We start from the raw sequence: 25,689 nt of genomic DNA on the forward strand, positions 1-25,689 counted from the left end.
CGTCGGCTTGTAAACAAGGGGTGCAGGCACATAGTGGTTCGGATTCCACTCTAAACTGTAGCTTCAGTCCCGATTAGCCTTACTGTGAATAAAGTGAACTTAAAACAACAAATCAATCAATTGATTGATTGATTATTGTTATTTAGTCGCTTTTCTGTCACTTTTGGCTAATTGTGATGACGAGGATGAGTAATGATATGATGAAACTCACAGAGAACACCCATGCCCAAGCCGGTATTCGAACCTGGGACCCTTGACGTGCTGTGCTAATCACCCCGCCAGATCATTCCACGTGGGTGTAAAATAGATTTCATATGTGCCGAAAGCGGCAATGCATAACTGATGTATAGACGGCTTAAAATATAATGGAATTTAAAAAAAACTGTAGTAAACAATACGTAGCAAATGTAAATGTTATTTTTTTCTGGAGACACTGGAGGAAAAGAAAAGATGAACTGACACAATTGTATGATATGCTTTTATTCTCATGTGAGACCGTGAATAGCGAGAGCAATGCTGTCCTCTTTTGGCAATGTTAATTCCGCTGTAGTAGTAATTAGTCTAGATTTGGGGAGAAGAAATAAAAATGGATATTATTGAAAAAGTACCATCAGGAAGAGGAATGTAGTTTACGCTAAGCATGGATCGATATGGACGGAAAATATGCCTGGAATGCCTAATGCAAATAATCCAGCAAGGAAGTGGAATCTCGGGATACAGTCCCTTAGCGTCAGGACATTCGAAGACGAAAACGTTCCCTCCACTTAGTTATGTTAACATACAACCAATTTCTTCACACTTGACCCTGGCGGAGTGGTTAGCACATCGCTCTACGACGCCAGGGGTCCTGGGTTCGAATCCTGGTCTGGGCATGGATGTTTGTGTGTGTGTCCATTCATCAATTTCATCATATCATCTCTCATCCCCATCTTCGCAAATTAGGCAAAAGTGCCACAAGAAGCGAAGTAAAATAAAGCAAATCAATCTTCACACTTGACATCGGTGCGTGTTCCCTGTACATATTGTTCATAAATTACTAAGTCAACCTATACAGATCGTTCATTAATTACTAAGCCAGGGCTTATTATATTCTTTTCTAGGGGAGGGATGTACGAAGAATATAATATTCATCGTTTTGCGTACTAATAGCATTTTCTCTATTTCTGATAATTTGTTTCCACTCCAGTAGACGCCCAGCTTGAAAGTCCTTTCTCGCAGAGTCGGATACCGTAATGCAATGTCTTTTTGACTGCTGGACTGATAAAATCCTTGCTTTCCAACCAGCTGGCTAGGTCTTGTTTGCCAACTAGACTGCTTTCTATTTTGCTACTGGATTCTGTATTCTATACTATAAGCAGTCAATTTCAACCATGTTGTAGCCCTTTCACATGCTCCATATACCTGGCGACCACATAAACACAATGTAGCTATCACTCAGCAAATTTAGTTAACTATGGAAGAAAGGAAAAATAAGATTACCGAGTGCAAAGGGTGAGAAATGGTCATAGGCACTTATAAATTTTAACTCATTTCATTGCAAGCAAGGAAAGTAAACAATAGCATATACACACTGCTGAAATATTCATAGCAATGCATGTTTGGGCAACAATTTTATTTCATGTTGATTACCATTAGGTGGACATTTCGTGCATACTAGTTCTGTTGTTTGTATTGCGATAATAAAACGCACGTTCTCTTGTAATAAAGACCTAACCTAAGGTAACATGTCCATTCTCCCTATGGTTTTAAATAATAAAAATAAAAAATATATTTCGCAGTACAGACTAGTCGATTATAGAGTGAACTATTTTCAATTGGAACTCCAAGGGGACTCGAAAAAAATTCGAATTATCGAAAACAGGTTATTAAAAGAAAATCAATACAACCAAACTACTGTACTAAGGTATAAACAAAAATAATGAACATGCAGCGGAGCTTACCGTTATAATTTCCGCATTTTGTGTAGTGCAACCTATAGTTCTATAGTGCAACCACAGACAATTCTTCTCACAATAATAATTAAGCTACCAGTAAATGGCAAACACGTTTGAGTAAGTACACTGTATTAACACACAAACTCACGACACGTGTAAAAACATTAGCTAGTTGTTCTCACTTCCCCCCAGGTTAACAACATCTTCAATTTCATTTATTGCCTGAAACAAGTCATCATTGCTTGAAATTTAACGTGCCAATCTTTCACATTGCAAATAATACAGAGCATTCCGTGACATTCGCTACGAGACTCGGCGGCAAACGGCCCGCCATCAGCGTTTATCTTTCCCGGTAAACGGGGTCCGCGACAGTCCGCTAGAGTCGGGTATTAAAATTACAGTTTTCATATTGTGTACTAACCTTGACTACAGAAGGTGTTGAAAATGATGTCCCTCTGCTGCAACACATTCCTGGCATCTCAGAAGGAAATTGGCATTTACCCGTGCAAGTTCGTCTACTGTAATTCTCCCGATTTCTCGTACAATACTCTCTTTTAACTCACGGATGGTGTGCGGATTGTCTTTGTATACTTTATTTTTTAGATTTCCCCATTTTTCTTTCCACTTTTATTAAGAACTGACCCTGTTACTCTAAATTTTTTACGATGTTTAATATAGTGGTCCTATGTGGAACGGGAACACCAGGAAGTTTCGTTCCAAAACGTCGTCGCACTTCTCCACAATTCCTCTTTCCGAACCCGAAGTAACACTCGATAAGATAAATCCTTTATTGTAATGTAAACTTTTGTGGTGCCATATTAAGCCACAATCTTCAACACACGGACACGACACAACACAACTTCAGAGGGAGGATTATACTGGCGTCAGTCTGCAACGTCAACAGAAAGTGAAAGAGAGCGAAGGCAGGGAGAGCGAAAAAAACAGACTATAGCGTTCACAAGGAAAGACAAGCGCTGACGCCGGGTCGAATGCTGCCGAGTCTCGTAGCGAATGTCAGGGAATGCTCTGTATAACCTGACTAATCACAATGACGATTGGGGGCCGATAAGAAAACTTTCAGAAATTTACTGGCTAGTGGAGGTACAAAAATGAACACCTGCACACAAAATGGGTGGACAAACCCATGTTATTGAGGAGAGGGTGGAGGATGCATACAAGCAAAAGGAAACTTTTCTTTACCCTAGGACCGTCTCTGGTTGCCTTCGAATTGTCGAAATAAAGGTGCGAAAATTCGAATTACACATGAATTTTTAATGTTGGTTTCAATAGGAATTTCAAGGGTAATAAACTTAATTTGAAGTACGGAATAATTCGAATTAAAAGGAGTCGACTGTATATGCAATCCAATATTAATCAAAATACGAAAACTGTAAATATCAACATCTTGTAAAAGTCACATTTACTTCACATTATTGTTCGTAATTTAAAAGACAATCATTATGTGCATCCTAATTATTATGATATACAAGCGCTTTCCATGGTAGCTGGAGGAGGTATGTCTTCAAGACTATTTCAAGAGAAAAGGGAAAAAAGGCGGCTTGCAAATCACATATCGGCTTTTAACTCAAGTTATTCTGATTGCGGTATTTTTGGTGTTTATTCTGCCATTCTAGCCATTAAATGCATCGAGTTACAAGTGTTCAACCCGCACGACAATTTTTAGGTTCTTCGAGATAAAATTTGTATTTTTGTTTTAAGCCCACTTTATGCACTGATAGGTTAATCGGTACTGTTTAAAGTAGAATCATCGGGACTCCATCGGGTATCGAACCCGGGACACCACAAGGTGACGACGTTACCATACGCTCTAGGTTCTTCCATCAGTAGAAGATAAACAAGATGCACAGATTGCATAAGGAAATGGAAAATATGACTACAGGCATTCAAAAATTAAGATAACTTGAGTCTTTTGAGAAAACGCTGTATAAAGAAACTAATACCATGAGCACGAACTATTGCTGTGGCACGTGTGCAAAGAAAAACTGAAAACTAATAGTTGCGTAACATTTTAGTTCAGCGGGCAGAAGGGTATTCCAGTAGTAATTCTAGCTGTGGGTACGCTTTGGCTACTACCTTCATGGACTGCACATTCGATATAAGAATCAAGTAAAAATAGGCCTTTGTTTCCTGGAGCACGAATGTAGGTACGAGGGTAAAAAAATTGCGTGGAGTTTAAATCTAAACTTTTATGGAATTAACGTCAATAGACAGTGTCCTAAGAGAACGAAACATTGTTTTCCTATTAATAAAGGGCTTTCACCCTTGAGGCTAGTAATTACAGTTGCGATGAATGACGAGTACCGAAAGTTTCAGCAATGGCTCAGAATCAAGACGGCAATTTCGGACCTATTTGGAGAATAAAAGGTGAGTACAAAAAGAAGGTAACAGTGCCAATTGGAATCAAAGTGTTGTTGTGCCCCTAACTATTTATGTTTCTCTTTGGACGAAGTGGAATTCATTCATAAAGGAACCGGAAATTGGTGCTGATTACGTCACCTTAACTATGGCCGGACCCTACATCCCCATCCCATATGTCCCTTCAGAGGTGCAATACACAGGGGATAGCTTTACCTTTTTTTTAAATGCACACAGTCGACAGACTGAAAATGCCGCAAGTTCTTATGTTACGTTAATTTTAAATCTTGCGAGCACATTATAAATATGGTCTCAAGGATATACGTTATTTCTTTACTACGGTACACCATAGCCAGTGGCTGACGCTGTTGCTGTCTACTCAAAAGGTTTCAGATCCAGTCCCTACCTGATCATAAAAGTGAACTTGAAAATAAATTTTGCCAAACTTCTTTGTCTTTGATGGTTGCAGCTGCTAACAACGAAGATAGCTACTTCAGATCCAATTAAGGCAGGCCCGTACCCAAGGCGGGGGGGGGGGGGGGGGTCGAGGCATGCAAAATTTTAATTTGAACGTATAAAAATCTACAAAAATTAAGTTGATGGTTTTTCAAATTTTGCATGCATTTCGATTTTGTCCTTGCACAAATGAATAGGTTGTTTCTGGACAGATGCAGGCTCTAGAAGTCTGCAGTCTGCAATATTTGGCTATTTTAGTTCTATAACGTTGAGATGGACCTAAAGGAAATCGGTAGGGATGGAAAAGAGTATATAGATCTTCCTCAAGATAGGGAAAGATGGAAGGCCTGTGTTGCTGCAGCCATGAACCTTCGGGTTTAAGAAGGCTAGAGAGTATAACCATAGATGCAAAGAACTATCAGTCCATTCCTTTTAATCCATGTCCCGACCTTTTCGGCTCGGCTCGGACACTACTTGCTATACCTAAGGGAAGAAAGACTCTTGCGCCACTACAGACATTGTACTGGTTACTTAGGACTTTCTGTAGAATACTGTGTACATTATTAAAATTGTCTGGATTTTTTATGAGTGAAAAACAGTTGTTTGACACTCGACAAATAGCAACCCCTTCATTATTGAATGGTTTCTTATATTACAGTGTCACAAATGTTTCACATAATTAGAATAGAGGGGAATTTTCTATACTCTTTACATTATGGAAGAAAGGTTCCTCAATGACTGCAATACAAAACCAACCATATAAGGGGCAATTAGCTCTCCACCCGCACCGCAAGGTCTGTGATCCCTTTTCTCCGCCACTGAGCAGAAGGATAAAAAACTTTGTTTTCTCTCTCCAACATCAGGGTTTTTCTGCAACTGATGTCCATTCTGCCACTCAATGGCATAGGGTTAATTAATATTATGTAAATAGGAGAATCCACTTCACAGCAGAATCGTTGATAGATTTTTGGGGAAAAAATTGCCTGAAGTATTTTTAACATATATTGTTATTTGTCCAAAACACTCAAGAAACTAAGTACATTATTATTTACGAAATTCTGTCAATCGGAATTTGTTTTACTGCAATTTCTCTTCTTTTCTACTTGCAATTGTCTTGAACATAAATACACAGTAGTCTGACCTTACAACAGACAACTTTCACAGTGTGCAGAAGACATCAAGGCCAAAAAATTCGATGCTACCAGCCGTTGAAAGTGGCATTTTCTATCCCACATGTATGCAACCCCATTTAATAGCTTCTTGGTTGCCACTGGCATTTATTTTTACTGTCGAATGAGATTCTAAAAGCGAAAATACACCATAGAAACAATATTACGCCAGCAGACACACTACCAGGGTGAAGTCACTTAGCCGTTCCCTTCAGATAATTTATTTACAGGGTTCGCACTGACTCCAAAGTCCTGGACAACTGGAAGAGTCAGAAAAACAAGGCTAGGACTGAGGTCATTGGAAACAAATGACTTTTTTTTATTTATTAAAAAAAAAAAGCGCTTTCAAAACCTGGAAAAGTCAGGGGAATTAAATTATTTTTTCTTGGCAGAATTTGTAAGCTGAAACACGTTTCGTTTTATCTTCCCTTATACAAAGGTTCTTTCATTTTATTTTTAATTTAGTTTCAAAAATGTTCAACAAACGTGATTCATTTGATTAACTTACAAAGTCGAAGTGTAACTCTTATTTTTAGCATGTTAAATCATTACAGTTATGTAAAATACACTCACTTAGCAAAACTCATAGGATAGCAGGTCACTGAATCGCGGGTGGACACTACGTGTGTTCCACGCCCCCCTGCAGGACTGCGCGACGGCTGCAGTTGTGTGTGAGACCTTGTGGGAAGTGGCTGTGTGAGTGGTTCATGTGCAATGCAACGTCGTCGTGAGTTGGCATTCGAACGGGGCATGGTGGTGGGTGCCCGACGCATGGGACATTCGATTTCGGAGGTGGTGCAGGAATTAGGCTTCCCACGTTCAACCATGTCCAGGGTGTACCGAAAATGGGTGGATGAAGGCGTCCGAGTCCACAACAGACACCATACCGGGCGTCCAGCCGCCCTCAATGACCGAGACCGGCGACATCTGGGACGAATGGTCAACAGACCCAGGAGGGCAACAGTGCAACAAATCACGACCCAATTCAACACTGGCCGCGCTAGAAACTTCTCCTAGTGGACAATCCGTCGGAACATGCATGCCCTCGGATATGGGAGCCGTCGCCCTACACGGGTGCCACTGCTAACCCCGCGTCATCGGACACTCCGGCGCGAATTTGCCATCAATCACAGCGGATGGACACTGCAACAGTGGCGTAACGTCATATGGTCCGACGAGTCACGGTATCAACTGCACCATGCCGATGGGAGGCACCGTGTGTGGCGCAGACCGCAGGAAGCGATGGATCCCGCATGCCAAGAGGGCGTGGTCCAGGGTGGTGGGGTATCAGTCATGGTCTGGGACGCATTTTCCTGGTATAGACTTGGCCCCCCTCGTTGTTCTGGAAGACATGGTGACTGGTCCGCGGTATCGTCAGTTGCTCGGAGACCATCTCCACCCGTTTTTGGCCTTTCAACACACTGACGACATGGCGGTCTTTCAACATGACAATTTGCCGCCACATCGCTCGAATGTCGTCCGTGAATGGTTCGAAGAGCATGCAGAGGAGGTCCAACGACTGACGTGGCCACCCCAGAGCCCTGATATGAACCCCATCGAGCATATCTGGGATGCCGTTGAACTCAGGCTCCGTGCACTGGATCCTCTACCCACGAACAGGACGCAATTGGCTTCCGCTCTGCTGCTCAGTCAGTGTACTTAAAAAAGTCAGGGACTTTGCAAAGTGGATGTGAACCCTCACCTATCAATCCCACACACGTATGTTGCTTTTCGTAGGCTATGTGAATTGTTTGCATTATGCACACATGTAGTCTACCCGTATCATATATATATATATATATATTTTTCTCTCTTGACAGAAACAAATGTCAGGGTCAACTGCAAATATTTGTCACGTGGTTGCATACATATCGGTTAGAAAATGCTGTTCTTCAACATTTCGTAAGAAAATGAGCAAATTTCGCCTATACACCCCCAACCCCATATATATGTGTGTGCGCGCGCGCGCGCGTGTGTGTGTGTGTGTGTGTACAGGTTGGGCACAAAGTTGCTTTCCCCAATAAATGAAGAAATCAAATAAAAGAACCTAGAAGACTTGGCAATCTTTATTGTACTTCAAAGTGTCGTTTGTACTTCAAATACTGTTCAAACTGCCCCCCCCACACACACACAAGTTCAATGCACAAGGTACATCTGTTCAGCACTGATTTGCAAATATCATGACACAATTGAGGATTGTCATCCAATCTCTCGAATGATTGTTCGATTAGCTGTTGCAAGTGAACCAAATCCTGCGGCTTCTCGGAAAACACTTCGTCTTTGACAATACCCCACATGGAGAAATCGCATGGTGTGAGGTCACATGAACGTGGTGGCCAATCTGTCGTACCACACCAATCCACTCATCGATACCTCGCTTATTTCTTCTCTTTCCTTACTTGTTTTGGGGAAAGTGACTTTGTGCCCATATATATATATATATATATATATATATATATATATATATATATATATATATATATGAGATTTTTTTAAAAAATTTGGCTATGGGTCTGCCACCCCCTCGAAAAATCCTGGGTACGGGCCTGATTTAAGGCATCCTTTTGCGCTTTTTATAGATTTTGTATTTTGCGGAGGAGAGGGCTGCCATTTGCTACATCACGAAATTTCTGGATGCGTCTCTGTATGCTGATAAGATTTTTCACAAAGTTCCTAGCCCCCATCTCCTTCTATTTGCAAACGATTGGACGAATGAGTAGCTTCCAATCACTCCTTAGCAGACTCGGCGATACAAGTTCCAAAAATATCTTCGGTTCCCATCCTTGTTTCTCTTCAGCATGTTACCCCCGCGTAGGTTTATGCTATCCACCGGCAAGACTCATTCATTTGTAGGTCAGGTTGTTATGTAGATTTTCCTAACCTCTTAATTGAACTCGATTTTGGTGGATATCTATGCCTGCGCCACAGGAATTTCCGGCCTGAAGCTTCCATCCCAGCGCCGTCCGCACCTGGCCAGATTGTGACATTAGTTTACGTGAGATGTTCATCCTACCTCAGATGTAAGAGATTGTAGAAGGTTCAGTGTCACTGCCTGTCGATGTTCCAAACAAAACACTGATCCACTTTCTTGAAGTTGTGAAACGATACAATACGAAGCTTTATCTTTTGTTTGGTATCTCGTTTTCATAGAATATTTATCATTATTTAATTGGTACAGGTGGAACGTTACCTTCAACAAAGCATGTTGTTGTCATTCCAATGTCCTATTCTACCTCGAATCTGGGAAAATTGTGACCACGCTGGCTAATATTCCGGTGACTTCAGGATAGCGTACATGCTGGTTTCTACTCACGTCCAGAAACTGGGAACAACGAACTCACCGGCCAATATAATAATGAAGCACTAGGTTGTGACGAAAGGCTTTTGTATTGTAACTTTTCTCTGAATTGAGATTTCAAATAGGAAAATTTGGTGAAACTTAAGAAATACTGCAATGAAAGAAATACAATACCGACGTCCACATGCATAAAAACTTAACAAACCACTCGGCAAAGATTTGAACGCTAATGAAAACAAAAAAATAGTATCGTAGGCGAATTTCGAAAAACGCAACAAATATGATAGAAAGTTCGTGTTGGGTACGTCCCCCAGGGTAACCCGATGTGATCGTAAATATACATGAGATTTTTCACGTTGCACTACTTTGTTTTTTTTTTGTTTTTTTTTCTTCTTCTTCTACATGGTTGCAATTGTACAAGTTCAAACGGCCCTCTAAACGTTGTCGAGGAATTCTACGAAATTCCAGAAATTTCAACTAACATCTACTACACTCAGGAACACGGAACAAGGTGCCTCGCAGGTTCTCCGCTGTTGCCAATTCCAGGTAAAGCAACGTTCACTATGCAGTGTTGCTTAGTCCGCTAGTCAACCCCCAAAGGGATCAGATCATTGTCATCTCTGATCTTTCCAACAAATAGTGATGCAATTTTCTTAAGAAGCATTTTACAAGGACATATGCCCGGCAGCAAAGTGCACAACCCACTTTCGTGTCTGCTAGTGTAGGCACAATCCAAGTTGGGAGCCAGTTTGCTGGAGGCAGCCAAACCTAAGGTACTCATAAATCATTTGTATAGATACCAATTTATTAATCTAGTAACATAAAATTACGAAGGGGGGGGGGGCGCTTATTTTTCACCTATCACGGGAGACCTTTGATCTGACACTAGATATTTCTGTACTCGAATGTCTCTATATTGCCGATTTTGTGCCAAGTAACTTAATTTTTTCTACTCCCTTTGTGGACTGCGCCACTGAGGATTAGTGGCTGCCATTTTTTTTTGTAACGTGGCCTAAAATGGATCCTAGTAAAAATATTTGGGTGGTTAACGACTTCTGACACCCTGCATATACATAGTTTTATATTTAATATACATGTTTAATAAGTCTACGTTTCAAGTGTTTTATAGCTACCTTTTGTCTTGCTATTTCTTCATTTCCCAGATCCACGCATTAGTATTGTAAAGGGATTATTTTTGGCTAAATTTAATGTTAAATATCTTTCTTATTCGGAAATATACCTTCACCAAATTATATTACGTTAGGCCTCAAGAGGTCTGTGATGCAAATTTCAATTTTTCCCTCCGTCCCAGAGCGTCAAGCTTTTGATTTTTTCTAAATTTGGGAAAAGGGGGGGCCCAGGCAGATCATATCTTCAACAATTTTCGGGCTTACCTCGAAACACTCGAAAGGTAAAAAGGTAACGCTGTCTCTTTTTCATTACACTGCCACGAAGGTACATAGATGTTAAGGTTTAGGGGGTCTACACATTCTCGATCTCGACCAGAATGGAGATGAAATGACTAGCACCATCCTCTGGTGGCCTTTACCAACAAAGTACCCATTTATGGTAAGACTGCATGTCTCATACATATTATTCCAAGCAGGTTAGTACCCATTGAACATTCCTAGGATTATTTCTAAAACTGATTGCTTTTGAGCTTGCATATTAGGTTCGAGTAGACAAATTAGTGGCATATGTTTCCCATGTTCTACTACAAGGGGAAATTTAGTACGTTACCTTTGTAACGGTATGAAAACTCCCGGGTATTACGCCAACCTCTGCCTATGATACGGATTATTTAATTAATTTAATTTCAGATCTTGTGGGGACGATATCAGCAATGATATTGGCTTAATATTAGTCCACCTTGCACAAACTAGTGATGGCACGCTCCAGCTGAAATCATCGTAATGAAACAACCGTTAAAATAATAAGAAAGATAGTTGATTATGGTGCACTGCATTACCACCAGAACACTGGTTGCACTCAGACTTAGGGAGAATTCACACTGAAGCGACAGGCGACACGTGTCGCTTGGGAAGAAACCAATCGGCAGCAACGTTTTACACAACAGCGTGCGTTCGATTCGTGAAATCCCTAAGCAACAAGTGTCGCCTATCGCTTCGATTTGAATTCTCCCTTAGAGAAAAGCATCAATAGGTTATTTCTATATATGCATCCACGAACCATATGCATTGTAAATTGTAGCAATTTCGTACACTTCACTTAACCAAGTGTTAATATCATTAAATGTATACAATAGGGAAGTATTACTATGTAAATGTTACGATAACCGTGTAAATTATAAACGATAGGTAATGGAGAGGAAATATGAACACTTACCCTGCATGACTAGAACGATTAAAAATACTAGGAGCAGCCGAGGGAAGGTGGGTGGGTCTACAGGGGTAGGGGCAGGTCCCCAATCCATTACACCCCCACTTTCTGGGTCCACTTCATGAAGATGATCACATTGGCCTGGTTTCCTGTAACAGAGGAAATACCAAATTAAAAACTATTCCAAAAAATAATCGAACATGTAAAATAAACACGGGAAATCGAAAAAATTGTTAAGTATTTGCTCTACAAAATATTACATCAATGGCAAACCCAACTTCCATAAGTATCGAATATCAATATCAGTATATATGTATCAGAATATCAGTATCAATATCAATAACCTTGTTCCTTTATTGCATGTGACCGAAATAAGAGACAGAGTTAAACGTACGGGAAAAACCTCCAAACAGAAATGCCACACATCTGCTTACGCTCCCAACATGGCCTTAGACAGGACATTTTTCGGGGGGGGGGGGTTCATTCATAATTATTCCCATGGGCGTCGCGAGTAATTTGAATAATAGTAATAATAACAATTATTATATAATAATAATTAAAATTTCTTAAAATAATTTTATTCCATAATAATAATAGGCCTAATAATAATGATAATAATTATTATTATTATTATTGTTAATGTTGTTATATCCTTGATGGGACTTACGCAATCCAGTAGATGAGTGAATATCCAGCACGTTTTTTTTTGTTTTTTTTTACGTTTCATACAGTGTGTACTGAAATCCATAATTATTATACTTTGTTATTAAATTTTAGATACCTTCAAGAAAAAGCTTTAAAAATTAGATGGAAATTTTAGTCACAACGTTTTTGTTGTTTGACCTTAAAACTTAATTTTTGGAATTTTGAAAAGTGCGGAACCGGTTATTCTTTTTAAAAACTTAGCCTGGTGCATGGATTGTCTCAATCGCGAACGTAATGCGCTACGAAATTGGAGATCCTAACTTTGAACTCCTATCAAGGGGATTTTCAACTTTACCGAACAGGGAATTTCAAAGTTAGAAAAGGAATTTTCAGTCTATATTTCTTGTGACGCAGGAACAACACTGGAAAGAGGAGAGCAGAGGTGAAAATGGAGGGGTCGCGGGCGGGTTGCGATTCAGGGAATAAATCCTGTTTCACTCAAGTTTCAGAATTCCAAATGTAGCTAGCTTGATTGTTTCAACATTGCCTCCTTGTATTTTGTGATGCTTCGAAAAAAAAAATTGAAAATTAGTTACAGATTTTGGTTTCTGAACTTCCATTAATCCAATACGTCAGAAGTTTCGGGGGGGGTTGAACCCTAGAAACCCCCCCTCTAAATACGGCCATGGCTCCCAAGGAAATTTCATACTTTCGTATGTATTGCTAAATGTGCAGTGCATCCAGAACATAGGATTTGAGATGCAAGAAATTGGATTATTTTTAAAAGGAGCTAAAAATTGATTATTTTGAATCATGGTATAAAACCTCCCGCACTTTAAATTAACAATAATACTTGGTACTTTCCAATATTATATAACATATGCATCATAAACCCACTTTAAACCGCCTTACTGGTTGGCTATCACTATCATGACATGACTGAAAAATAGGGCCTCCCCGATGGTATAGTTGTAACGCTTTGTAATCAAGGGGCTCCGGGTTCGATACCCAGTGGAGGTACCTCATAGTGGTTCGGATTCAACTTAAAACTGTACGTCCAGTCCCGATTAGCCTTCCTGTGCATAAAGAGGACTTACAAACAAAGCACAAACTCAAAAACAACAATGTGCGAGATCTAATGAAGTACAATGTATTTGGCCTAGTTCTCACTCAAATATTGGGAATCTCCCTCCTTCGTTCATTCTGAAATAAATGGCGCGCCCATCTTCATTCATGGCTGAGGTAGTATAAAAAATAAAAAAAAGTTGACTCGGTATCACTTGAACTGAACAGTAGGTCGCGTTCCGACTTCCGACCTCTGCGTGTGGAGCGAACGTAAACAACGAAGGTCCAACGGGCGAAGTATGTGTTTTGCCAAGCGGAAAACAATACAAAAAGTATGCAGAAAAAATTAAACGATTAGCATATTCCAAAATAGCATACGAATTCACTCGTTCGTGGAATGAAAAGTAAAAATTTAGAAAATGTCTAACTTGCACATGGCATTAAAAGAAAACGGTACCGTAAAAGCACCAAAAAATAATAACAAACTGATCTGTATTTCCCCTTATTTTACGTCGCTTTACTTGCACTTCTGGCTAACCGTGACAAAAACTGATGATTATGAAACTGGTGAGTAACACTCACAAACGAACACCCATGGCCAGGGCAGGATTGAACTTGGAATCTGCAGTGACGAGATAGTGGCCACTCAAAGCGTTCGTGTGGTCGCGTTGTTAGCTTCTCGGTACACAAAAGTTTGTCTTTGTGTCAGAAATTGTTTCAGAATAATCAATTTGTATCGACTATTAATAATTCGAGCAGGAAAATGGACGAATTAGTAAAGAAATGTTTATTTCTGTTTTCTGACTTGTATATTTGATGAACTTTCAGGACACTAAATTATACGTAGAATTGTACCTCTAGTAATTTCTGAGTAATCGGCAGGTGCAATCGAGAATTCACCTTACTATCGTAGTAGAATCGTCCCTCGCCCTCCAGGACCGGTTGAGAATATATCATATGAATAGAGAGATGAAAAGCTTCAAGTGCCTGCGAGTCAATATTGCACACTTCAATGATAGAAAAAAAATTCATTGGTTAGGATCGGTATCAAAGCTCTGTACGCTAACCGCAACTCTACCATCACAACTACGTTCTCGGCCTTCAAATAACAATATCTCGCTTCCCCAATCGCTCAAAACAGATATGTCTTAATTTTTCTCATACATATTTCATTATCTAGGAAAACAAATTACTATGTCAACAACAGATGTATTCTTATTGTGAAGAATCCGGTATTTTACACTCGTGATTTCGAATTAATGTCTTCGCGACAGTCCTTTGGAAACTGACACTGCGTTTAGAGTGTTTGTTTCAGTGTGCATTTGTGTCGGATGTTGTTCTCCATTATTTCCCCCATTTTATTAATAACGTACGAGTATTTGCATATTCATCAGGTCAAAAGAACACAAACTAAACGAAAATTGTGGAGAAAGGAGCATTTCTCCATTTCAAGAACACGTGACGTTACGTCCTGTAATATCCATCTCATATTTCTCTTTGTCATCGCCGCTCAATATACTGAGATGCATATCCATGATTGGTATACAAGCCGCACAATTGTAATGTTACTTGGGTTGTCTATACACAAGGTGCTTGGCGGTCAGACATCGCAGGCTTCTTAATGCTCTTTCAATAGGGTCGTTATAACTCAGAACTCTTCAAGACTGCATAGAAATTGATTCACTCGTTTGTCAACGTTCGGTATACAAAAGGTTCAAACTCTACGATGGAGATTTCCTTATACAGTTTTGAATCACGATCCCTCTCCATTCCCCGATTACCTTGGATAACAGGAAGAGATTCCCCTCCTAAGTAAAAACCCTACAACACATTGAATATGTGGATATTAAAAATGGGAAGGGGGAAATCCCTCTGTATAAACTTTTTATTATTATAATTCAGTTGCGCTTTCCACGAAATAAATTATGTGTTCTAAAATAAATTATGATAAACTGCGAACACCACCTCCTTTTCCAATAAACCACTATTACAGCGGAGCGAAAAGTTTAACATTCCTAGAGAAACATTTGCGGGAAATGTACACAATTGTTGAAATGCAACCCAGATATTTAGTTATCTTGAGGGGGAAAATAATATTGCCAATGTACTGCCTATTGACGAAAATAATAAAACATACACAATAAGACATAGAAATATATGGTGTGAAAGGAGCCCTAAAGAAGAAGAAATGTAGGACATTTCGTATAAAACTACGAAGTAGGGTGAATATTAAGTGTCCTTAACAAAATATTTGCATTTCAAGAAGAAGAATTGATGCAATTTAATTTCTCCCTGATTTGCGAAGAACTTAGTAGTAATTTTTCAACGGCTTTTTTCTATCTTAAGGTTTAATCACTACAATGAGGATGAATGATGAATTCCATAACACGACAAACCCAGGGTTAGAAAACAGGACCTCTGGCTTCGAGGGGCGTTACGCTGACCTCTCAGCCAAGGAGCATGCAATGGTAATTTCGAATTCGTAAATATGTTTGAGATTCCAGGGGCTTCGTTGATGATGGAAATCCCTTACGTTATTGCTGCCACCTTTGACTAATCGCGACGCGACGGTGTAATGTTGGAGCACGCGAAAACCTGAAAAATGCAATCGTATCTTCCTGTAACGAACTTCCTCGTCACATTGCGGTCCGATTCACGGATCTCATAACACCAACGCGACAAACAAAGCAGCAGGTGATTCTAAGAACATAAACCTCAGTACTTGTATAAGTCAAAGTGAAAATTCTACAGCAGAATTTGGAGGACACGTTCCTCAGTTCAATGTCGGGGAAGGGAAACGCAAGACCAAGAACACCTTGTACTCGCACTCGGTATCCACATGTCTAGCCGCACCCGAATCAATACCTTGGAGAAACCGAGATGACGTCAACCTTACGATCGATACAAAATGCTACAAAAAACACACGGTCTTACTCTCCTGCACGAATGATACTATTGTGCCGTATGCTCTTACATGTACAGCACGTGCTGCAAACATCGTTCGCTCTCGAATGCCATTCGCCTGATTATACGTGTTTTGTGGGAGCCACATACATGTTGAATGTGGGCGGGGAGAGCATTGTGTGTCCTCCGCACGAGCTATTCAGCTAATAAGTGCTTCCCATACAAAATTCCTGAGATTTGCACGAACTGGTTAGACTTAACCCTAGTGTTCCCAAGGCATTCTCGACAGTAAAATTGTTTTTATCTTAATATAACAAAACTGAGCGTCTGCACATCTAGGTGTTTCAAAATATTTTTATAATGTTGCAATAAACATTGAGAAGTCTCCTCTATTTATAAATATATAACATTAACAATTAATACGGCGTTGCAAAGCATACGCTTTTACAGCACAGAGAAGTCATTCAGGAAAACAAACGTTCTTCTGTTCGTTACCACGTTTGGACGCCATCGAAAAAATACATTTATCCTGATTGCATCCAACCATGTAGCCAAAAACTCGCAAATACCACTAACGTATTGACTTGGTAATTACTACAAACAAAATACAAACGAGCAGATATCCGCCGGATGTGTTTGAAAGCAAATTTGGTTTAGGACAAATTTTCAAATATCATACAAAAATCTCGGTCTCGTCTTTATGTTGCAGAGGTTCGTCTCGGTCTCGACGAGTCTAGATTCGTTGTTCTCTCGATTTCTTTAAAAAGATTGAACACGATACGCAGCTATTTAATACATTGCATGAACAACAAATGAAAGAAGTCCAGCCGGTATGAAACAAAATAGGAGGCAAAATTGTCCATAATCATGTACGTCCACTGTCTCCTTTTGAGGTCCAAGAAAGGAAATAGAAACGACAAAAAGCAAAGGGCAACCCCGGCTCCACCATAAAAAATAATTCCGTTCTTTAAAATATGTAGGGTGTAGAGCGCGAAAAAACAATTAAAATAGCCATATCTTCGAAATGAAGAAAATGCAGAAGGGGAGAAACTTCGGTTCATACAGTGCTAGTACCACTGAGTTTCCCTTCCAGTAGGTCCATACATTTCGATGTGCGAATGATACGTTGCAGCATGGTGTCCTTCCTTTAACTTCAGAAAATTTTGTCACAGGGGAATCTTCCACTTTAGGTAGAATTGGAATTGGTCGGTAAAAAGGCTATTTGGGAGAGGGGGGGCAGGTTCTTTCCGTCACTTTTTTGGTTGGTTTTCCTTTGCAAAATATCGCATAGCCGCAGTTGACAAAAATCCAAAATTCCCGTGCTTTTTGGAATTCCTTCACTATTTCGCGAATGCAGTTCCACTCTACTTTAACCCTACCAAACAACGAAGAGATTTCATTGTCAACGTACATTTTGTTTGATTTTGTGGCCACACTTTATGGCTCAAAACAGATGCTTCTTTGAATATTCCACGATCTTCAAATATGAAATTAATGTTATCAGTAAGTCCTTGTGAAAGATCTGCTTCCAACATTATGATTTCTTTTTCCTCATCGGCTTCAGATGGTCCCGTTAGTGGTACACTCATGAATGCTTTGTTTTAAGAAAACTAAAATTCTACATCTTTTATGATTTCTCCAAGGTGCTCTTTCATCGAAGTTAGTGATTTTATTACCACAGCCAGTCCTTGACGTGCAGAATTACACTAGCACTTCTTTGTAGAAACAATGAAAACTGTTCGAGGAGATGTAATACGTCAAAAAAGACAGAGATCTACAAATCACCAAGTTTGCACCTTCTTTAGGACTCATTTACACTTTCTTTTGAACTGATAAGAACCTCACAGAGTTCACGACTTGAAACGAAATGTACTAAAAGGGCCTGATAAATCTTTATTGCTACTGCCACTGATTGATAAGATGCCACCCAATGGATGTCAAACATTTTGTTAATTTTCACTGCCACTGCTTGAGCACTCTCGAACAGATCCCTTTCACACAATACAGTGCATCCATATAAGATTTAAAGTGTAATGATTGTGTATCGTTGTTCACAAGATCGAGAACAGCAAGCTCGAATTTATTATTCCAAAGTGAATGCCTGGTATTAATAAAACACATATTGAGAGAGAGTAAGGGGGGGGGGGGTTCTTTCCCTGATTGGCAATGGAAATATAAATGTAGAGCCTGGGATGAAAAAAGTAGAAGGGGAAATTCCCTGATCCCCCCTTCAAATTTCAAACACTGGCCACAGACAATTTGCCTATTGCCTCAACTGCCGATTAAAATTACTTGCGAAGGGACTGGAATCGAAACTGTATTTGTGATACCCAAATTCTGAGTTTTCTTAGGAGAGCGTACTTGGCGTTCCGTAAACACGTTTCATATGTGATTGAAAGGAAGCTCCTATGCAAGCCTTGAATTTGTTTCCCCTTAATTTCTCGCTCCTCATATGAGTCAATATATTCAAATCAGGAAATGGTGAATTAGAATCCTTACAACAGTTCTTTTTCGAAAATGAGATTTCAATCAGCTTACTCTTAAATCCAATGCAGACTATTATACATTGAATAAAGCTGTTTTGATTTGTTAGTACTGGAAATAAGAAAGCACGGCAGATTCTTCACAATTATAGAAAAAAGAAAGTACACTTCGGCTGAACCACTACATGCTGCCACCGGGTATCAAACCCGGGGCTGCTTCATTACAAGGCAATAATGAGTATGTCACAAGAGTAACAAAAACACAAACTCATAGTCTATCGTATGTACAAATGAGTACATCAAGTTGGTCTCAAACCTACTAGATGGTATCCTTGGCAAAATTTTACTATTGGAACTATTTACTATTTTACTAGGAACACAGCTATACCAAAATAATAATATCAAAGAGTAAAACAGCGTAGCATGACTTTTTAATATTATTAATTCTCTTCTGCTGGTTCTCAGTTAAATTTTTGAGATGGAACTGTCTGTTATTCAATTTATTACTTGGCAGTTTAAGAACAATTTTGTGTGTGTAGTTCTACTGGGGGCAAAGTTGTTCCTGTGTATGTCAAATATGCATCTAAACTGGATTTTACTAAAGTAGGCACAGGTAAAAAATATTACTGCAAGCAGACTAACAAGTACAACTTAAAAAATCAGAAGAAATAATGTTGGAACCCTTAATAGATTATCATCATCGTAAGTAGACTTTGAAAACCCCTAGTGAACCCCAAAGTGCGCACTGCCTAGGTTGACCAGACGTACTCTTTTATAGGTGTCTGTCCGGCGTCCGGGTGATCTTTTAGAAAACGGCAAATGTCCTCCTTTTTTTGGGGGGGGGGAGGGGAGTATAGCATCGACCGTAGCAAATATGCTGCATAGAGAATGCTTCCACACATAAGGATCATCATATCACTTGGGGCGCGTTAAGTATTCAAGCAATGCTCACCTAGCATCTGGGAGCTGAACAAGATCACTTTCCCGACTGAGTCATCAGAAGGTAGGGGTGTGCGGGACATTTTTTCTTTTTTTGGTAGGGACGGGATCCGGACTGGAAATTTTTCAAATCCAGACATTCGGGACGGGAAAAACTCGCAATTTCTCGGAACGGAAACTGTTCGAAATTTCTCGAAGCTCTGCCACGTCGTTTTCACCTTAATTGATTGTTTTTGCATTTCTGAAATAAAACTAACATTTTCCGAGAAGTTCCAGACATTTACAAAGCAGAAAACTTCGAGAATTAACGACTTTTAAAAATGACCATTCGGTATTTTCCGAGTGCTCGGGATCCCGAAAAGTCAGGAACTTCTAAATGGTCATTTTTAAAAGTGGTTAATTGTTGATGTTTTTTACATATTTAAGAAATTTCAGATTAAAAGCTTAAGGGAAAATTACGTGTAAAATTCTTAACATATCCCGTCCCGAAAATTTTCCGGCTTGGTCGGAAAATTGCGAAGGTCGGGATTTTAAAAAAATTCCCGTCCCAACCAAAAAATGTTCTGTCCCTCACACCCCTAGTCATTAGTACGTATTATTCCAACTTGTATGAGACTTGCGAAACACATGTAGTCTGAGCAGTTCTTTTTGATTGATTGATATGGTTTATTTTAATTCACTTTTCTGCCACTTTTGGTTAATCGCGAAGATGAGGATGAGTGATGATATGATGATCTTTATGAAGGGATACTCACAAAGAACACACATGCCCAATCTGAGATTCGAAACCAGGACCTCTGGCGTTCTTGCTCGGTGTGCTAACCATTCCGTCACAGATGTCGGCCAGTTCAATTTCGAGTCATACATAGGCGATAGAGAAAAGCGTAGTGAGAATTTTGTCTATTAAGTTTACTTTTATGAAATAACGAAGCGAAAGTGTAAATTCATCAATGATCTTCCAAGAAAATATCCAGTTTTTAAAGGATGGAAGAAATGAATATGAGGTAAATTGCAAAAGCGCTGTCACTTTCTCCTGCTGTTGAAAGAGTGATAGAAATATTGGTGGCATTAAAATCATATTTCTTGACCCAATATAAACTACATAAAACTTTAAATTCGGTTTTGGAAATAAGGTAAAGCAAAGGTTACTATTACATTTGCTTTCACTTATGGGGATATCTAATATCCAAGAATTGGTAAAATATTAAAATTCTGTGCTTCAAAATATATATATTCTTAGTTATGATTGTCATGTGTTAATTAGTAGATTGCTTTCGTTGCTTAAAGGTAAGAAGAAATCATTGGAAAAAATGATCAGAATTATATGTGAGCAAAGTGTTGGTAGTTTTTTTACATTGATTACATTTTGAGTAATGGCAAAATGAGTTACCACTTTTTTGGTGTCCTCTTTTTCATGACTTTGTCCTCCTTTTTCACCATGCTCTGTCCTCTTTTTTGAATGTATATGTCTGGTCACCCTAGCACTGCGGCACCCTGGCCACTTTACAGGGGTGCCGAACAATGTCCCAATATTTTCACTGAAATGACATTTATTCCAAAAATGTGCTCATTTAGTACTTTTTACACATAAAATGTTTCTGAATTTGAAATGTGTGTCCATTTATTAACATATGGCAAGCAACCAAATCACACTGAGCGTTGCAAGGGTTAAATACGCTTACATTCTGACTTGGGTGCAGCGGAAAAATCTTTTAACACTAAGTGCGCCGTGAAACGAAAAAGTTTGGGAACCCCTGACCTAGGTGGTTTCATACCTTCTCCCAGCTTCTGGAAAACCTCACCCAGGAGTTGACACTTTTTTTTTGGGGGGGGGGGGTAGTTCTGTGCTTGCAAAACTTTGTTAACTATATACATACACAAGATAAGTAGCTAAAATCCACAACAAGAATATTTTGAGAGCAAAGCAAGATATTAATGCTCTGATTTAGCAAGGAACATAATATAAAGTGTGTTTCCACTTCAGAACAAAGTTATGTATTACTAAATGGACCATATATTGATTGATTTTGTATTTCAAATTAGTACCAGAAAGTTGCATGATTTACAATATAGATATCTAAATGTTGTTCCTAAATTACGAAATATCACTCACCAATAAGAAGATGGATATTGCATTTTGTCCCATAATTATTGTCCGGTACACTTTTGTTTGTTGTCCCATAATAATTGTCTGATATGCAAACTGTGACATTGGTGTATACAGAAGAAGAAAATGAAACACTGGAATGAATCATACAACGTTATTACTCAAGGATCAGTACAAATTGGCCGATCAAATATCCAAAAGAACATAAATAAAAAGTCACCATTTTGGCATACCGGACTATAATTATGGGACAGAGGGAGTACTTAAAGCATGGAGAACTGCGTTTTTTAAGTATCTGGTGTCATTTGGCCTTGTGTCAAATAAAGATTTGAAATGTGTAAATATACTTATTTATGTTTGATTTGCAAGAATATTGGCACTCTTTCACCTTAATGTTTGACAATGTAACACCAGCCCTTGGCAACTTGTATGATTCTGGCAATATGCAATTATTTAGGAACAAAATACTCAATGACCTCACACCAAAAACATTCACGACAAAATGCAATCTTATCACGTTAATGAGCTGTGGTTGTAAAATCTGGCAATCTAGTAGTCTGAGATAGATGGTAGCAATATATATAGTTGCATTTAGTGACTGTTAATTTCAAACTCTGTGCAAGTATATCTATCTACAAGTGTGAGAGTGTGTATGATTGGGGAGGACAGGAACAAAGGTTCTGAACATGGGATATAACACAGTGGTAACAAGGAGGCTGAAATGAAAGGGTGACTAAGAGTGTTGAATCCAACCATTTTCCTCCCGGGGGTAGGGGGGATATATCATAGGCATCAAATTATAATACTAATATTTCGAATTGACCCTTACTCCTGACATGAAATTAACTGTTATCAGATATTGTGAGAATCAATATTATAGCACTCAATAATTTACATTTACAGGAAACTAAGGCATCTAGGCTTTCTACAGCATATATGTGGATGGGATCATCAATGAAACTTTCTGCGTTCCTCGTCCCCTTCAGTTGACACCTTCATGCCAGCTTGGAGCTATCCTGAACCACCCTATTTCATAATTAACCAGTTATCAAAACTGATGATAATTTAATTTTCTTCATAATTTTGACATTTAATTGTAGAGAGGACTGATTCAGTGTTTATTACTACAAAAAAAAAAAAACATAAAAATTACGTTCAATGTTCAAGTGAATGAAAGAAAGCCAAAGTGAACATGCCAAATTTCTTAGCTATTATCTGAATCCTCTGCAAGGTTACTGAAATTTTCAGGGGGGACTTTATAATTTCTGGGGGTGATTTTCTACCCTGGGCCATCCTCTGAATTCATCACTGGTGACTAACCACTAGCAAAAATGGTGATTAAATTAAAGAGGTGGAGGGACACAAAGAAACATTCATACCGATGTTAGGACTTAAACCTGGACCTTTTGGTTACAAGAAGTCTTGAATTAACTAGTAAATGCATTTGACCCCTGAGGCAGTTTTCTAAGAGGTTAAAGATTACAAATAGGCTTTGTAATAAAAAAATATTTTGCAGAAACTCCAGAGCTTCTGCATAGCTGAATGGTTATAAATCTTCCCCTTTGCATAAGCAGTGCCAGATTCAATCCAGATGGGATCTCAAACAGCTCCCTGTTACGAGGATAACTGGGAAGCTACTTGAAGCAATGGTAGCACACTCCAGTCTTGAAAGACTGGAGACAGCAGTGATGGGACTATGCGCTAACTACATGACATCCAACTAAAAGCTATTTGCAGTATTCGGCCATCACAAAAGTGTTGCACCACACACTAGCTCATCAAAAGTATTCACAATTTAAAACCCCTCTTCTGTTGCTTGTTTCTGAAACTCCCCACAAAAGTTCAAAGGTAGTGTTTTCCAAAGTGGGTTGTTACCACCCCCTTAAAAACCTGCATTGGAAGCATAACATGCTTTAAGATGGGGGAAGGGGGTGTTGTGCTGTAGTGGGCTCTTCATTGTATAGGGCTTAATTATTCTTGATTGCCACAGGCTTAGATAAAAAGAAATGTGTCAAAAAGTCAGAGTGGGATTGATGAAAATGATTTTGGTCTAAACATTAGACTGGCGACCCTACAGAACTATTTTTGTTGTGATTCGGTCATTGTGTTTATTCCTCCCCTAACTATCATAACAGCATGTGTTGATTCAATGACAAATTTTCACAGTATCATGTTATATATTTTTTTTAAACTCAATTGCTGGCATTATTATATTTCACAATATACAACAGTCAACAGATGCAGGGAGCACAAGAGGTCAGAAAGCAAAGTCTGCATACAAGGGAAATTACATTTATGTGCTTGTCAGGCACAGAGCAAATACGTAATAATAATAATATCCAAAATTATTAAACATGCAATGCAGAACCACATGCCACAGGAAAGAGAATAATGAAGTCTGAATAGGTTAAAAATATATTTTGCTTTCACACTGTTAAGTGTCTTGAAAGGTGAAGTTTTGGAACATATCAGTTCATCTCTCTCCAATACTTGACTTTTTGATAACATACACCTGGCAGTCCCAGATCCAAAATCAGATTTAGGCACATTTTACTGTTTCGCAGCTCTTCATTCATTGTCCATAGTTATGATTAATCAACACACATAGAGGTGATGGATATATGGGGAAAATACAATAGGCATTGCAAATTTGTTGGTAAAAAAATATAAATGAAATTTAGCACTGTTGAATTATCTGAAAACACTGAAACTGTCAAAAAGAGTAAGGATTGTTATTTTTTCACAATTGGCAGCCTTGGCAAAATTGGACATATAAACATTCAACTTGAATGCTCCTTTTAAATATTCAACTTAAATGCACCTCTTGAAATGACATTAACATATAAAACATAAAAGAATGCAAGTAAAAAAAAATAATTAAAAATATTTTCATCTGGAAATATTTGGGACAATAGGGAAAATCCCTTATTGCACACTATTTTTTAATCTTTGTTTTTCCAAATCACCTTACAACGTAAAGTTGGAACATAACTCTGAATTAAGTAAACTTCATGGAGAACAGGTTTGTCTAAAAAAACAGCATTTGATTTACTAAAAAAGACTTTTCTGAAATTTTTTCGCAGATTTCTTTGGGAATATTTTTATTCCTGAAATTGAATGTGATTTAGGTTACTTTCTGCAATAATTACCCATACATATAATTATAATTTTTATGCCGCTTCTACTCAACTTACACTGATGTCATTGGCAAAATTTTTACATTAGGGGTGGGAGACGTTTCACTGCTTTGGATGTATGGTACATTTTATATAGTCCCTCTTCCAGAACAAAAAATTTAAGACAGAGATGCGAGGGATGCCTTTTAAGTGTGCTGCACATGCACAACTGCAAGGCCATGCATTTCCTCTAACTATGTAAAGTCGATTTTTATGTATTTGTTAATTAACAGATCTTCAGTGTGTTAATTTACAAGCACACACACACTTTAACCCCCTCATATTCACAATGAGATTTTGGATAACATGCTAGGGAAGAAGTCCCACACTGTGGCTGTGTGGTCTAAGGTGCAAGTTTTGGGTTCTGGGGGAAGCATGAGAACTTTCCTCGCAAGATTCCAGCCTGTGTATGTTCACCATGTCGACCACACGTCACCCCGTAAATGGTTGGATGATGTCTGTAGGTAGAAACTGGCCCTTGCAGTTACCTCATGGGTTTTAATGCAATCATTATGATGGAGAAGCCATTATGTCTGACTGAACCTGCATGCTAACCATCAAAGATATCTGTATTCATCAGATATTTAAAAAAAATATAAACTTACGTTCCAACACTTGAAAATTTATCACAGTTATTTCTCTTCTACATGCTTTTCATGTTACCAATTTTCTTTCACAATCGTCACACTAATTCTTTATATGGATCAATTTTGTCTTGTCATTACAATAAATATTATTTAAAATCTTGGCAAATCATATTATTATTATTATTCTGATTTTTGCATGATATGATATAA

At 38.7% G+C, this 25,689-nt stretch overlaps 1 protein-coding gene across 1 annotated transcript in view; it reads right to left on the reverse strand.

Annotated features, from left to right (window-relative positions):
* Positions 1-25,689, reverse strand: part of LOC145994735 (repulsive guidance molecule B-like) — a 70,322-nt gene that overhangs the window by 41,148 nt on the left and 3,485 nt on the right. Inside the window, exon 2 of the mRNA XM_083130950.1 lies at positions 11,580-11,722. Within this exon, the coding sequence (XP_082987076.1) occupies positions 11,580-11,722 (143 nt within the window). The remainder of the gene's footprint in view (positions 1-11,579; positions 11,723-25,689) is intronic.

Source organism: Lepisma saccharinum, chromosome 11 (genome assembly GCF_977018435.1).
Source record: "Lepisma saccharinum chromosome 11, izLepSacc3.1, whole genome shotgun sequence".
NCBI lineage: Eukaryota > Metazoa > Arthropoda > Insecta > Zygentoma > Lepismatidae > Lepisma > Lepisma saccharinum.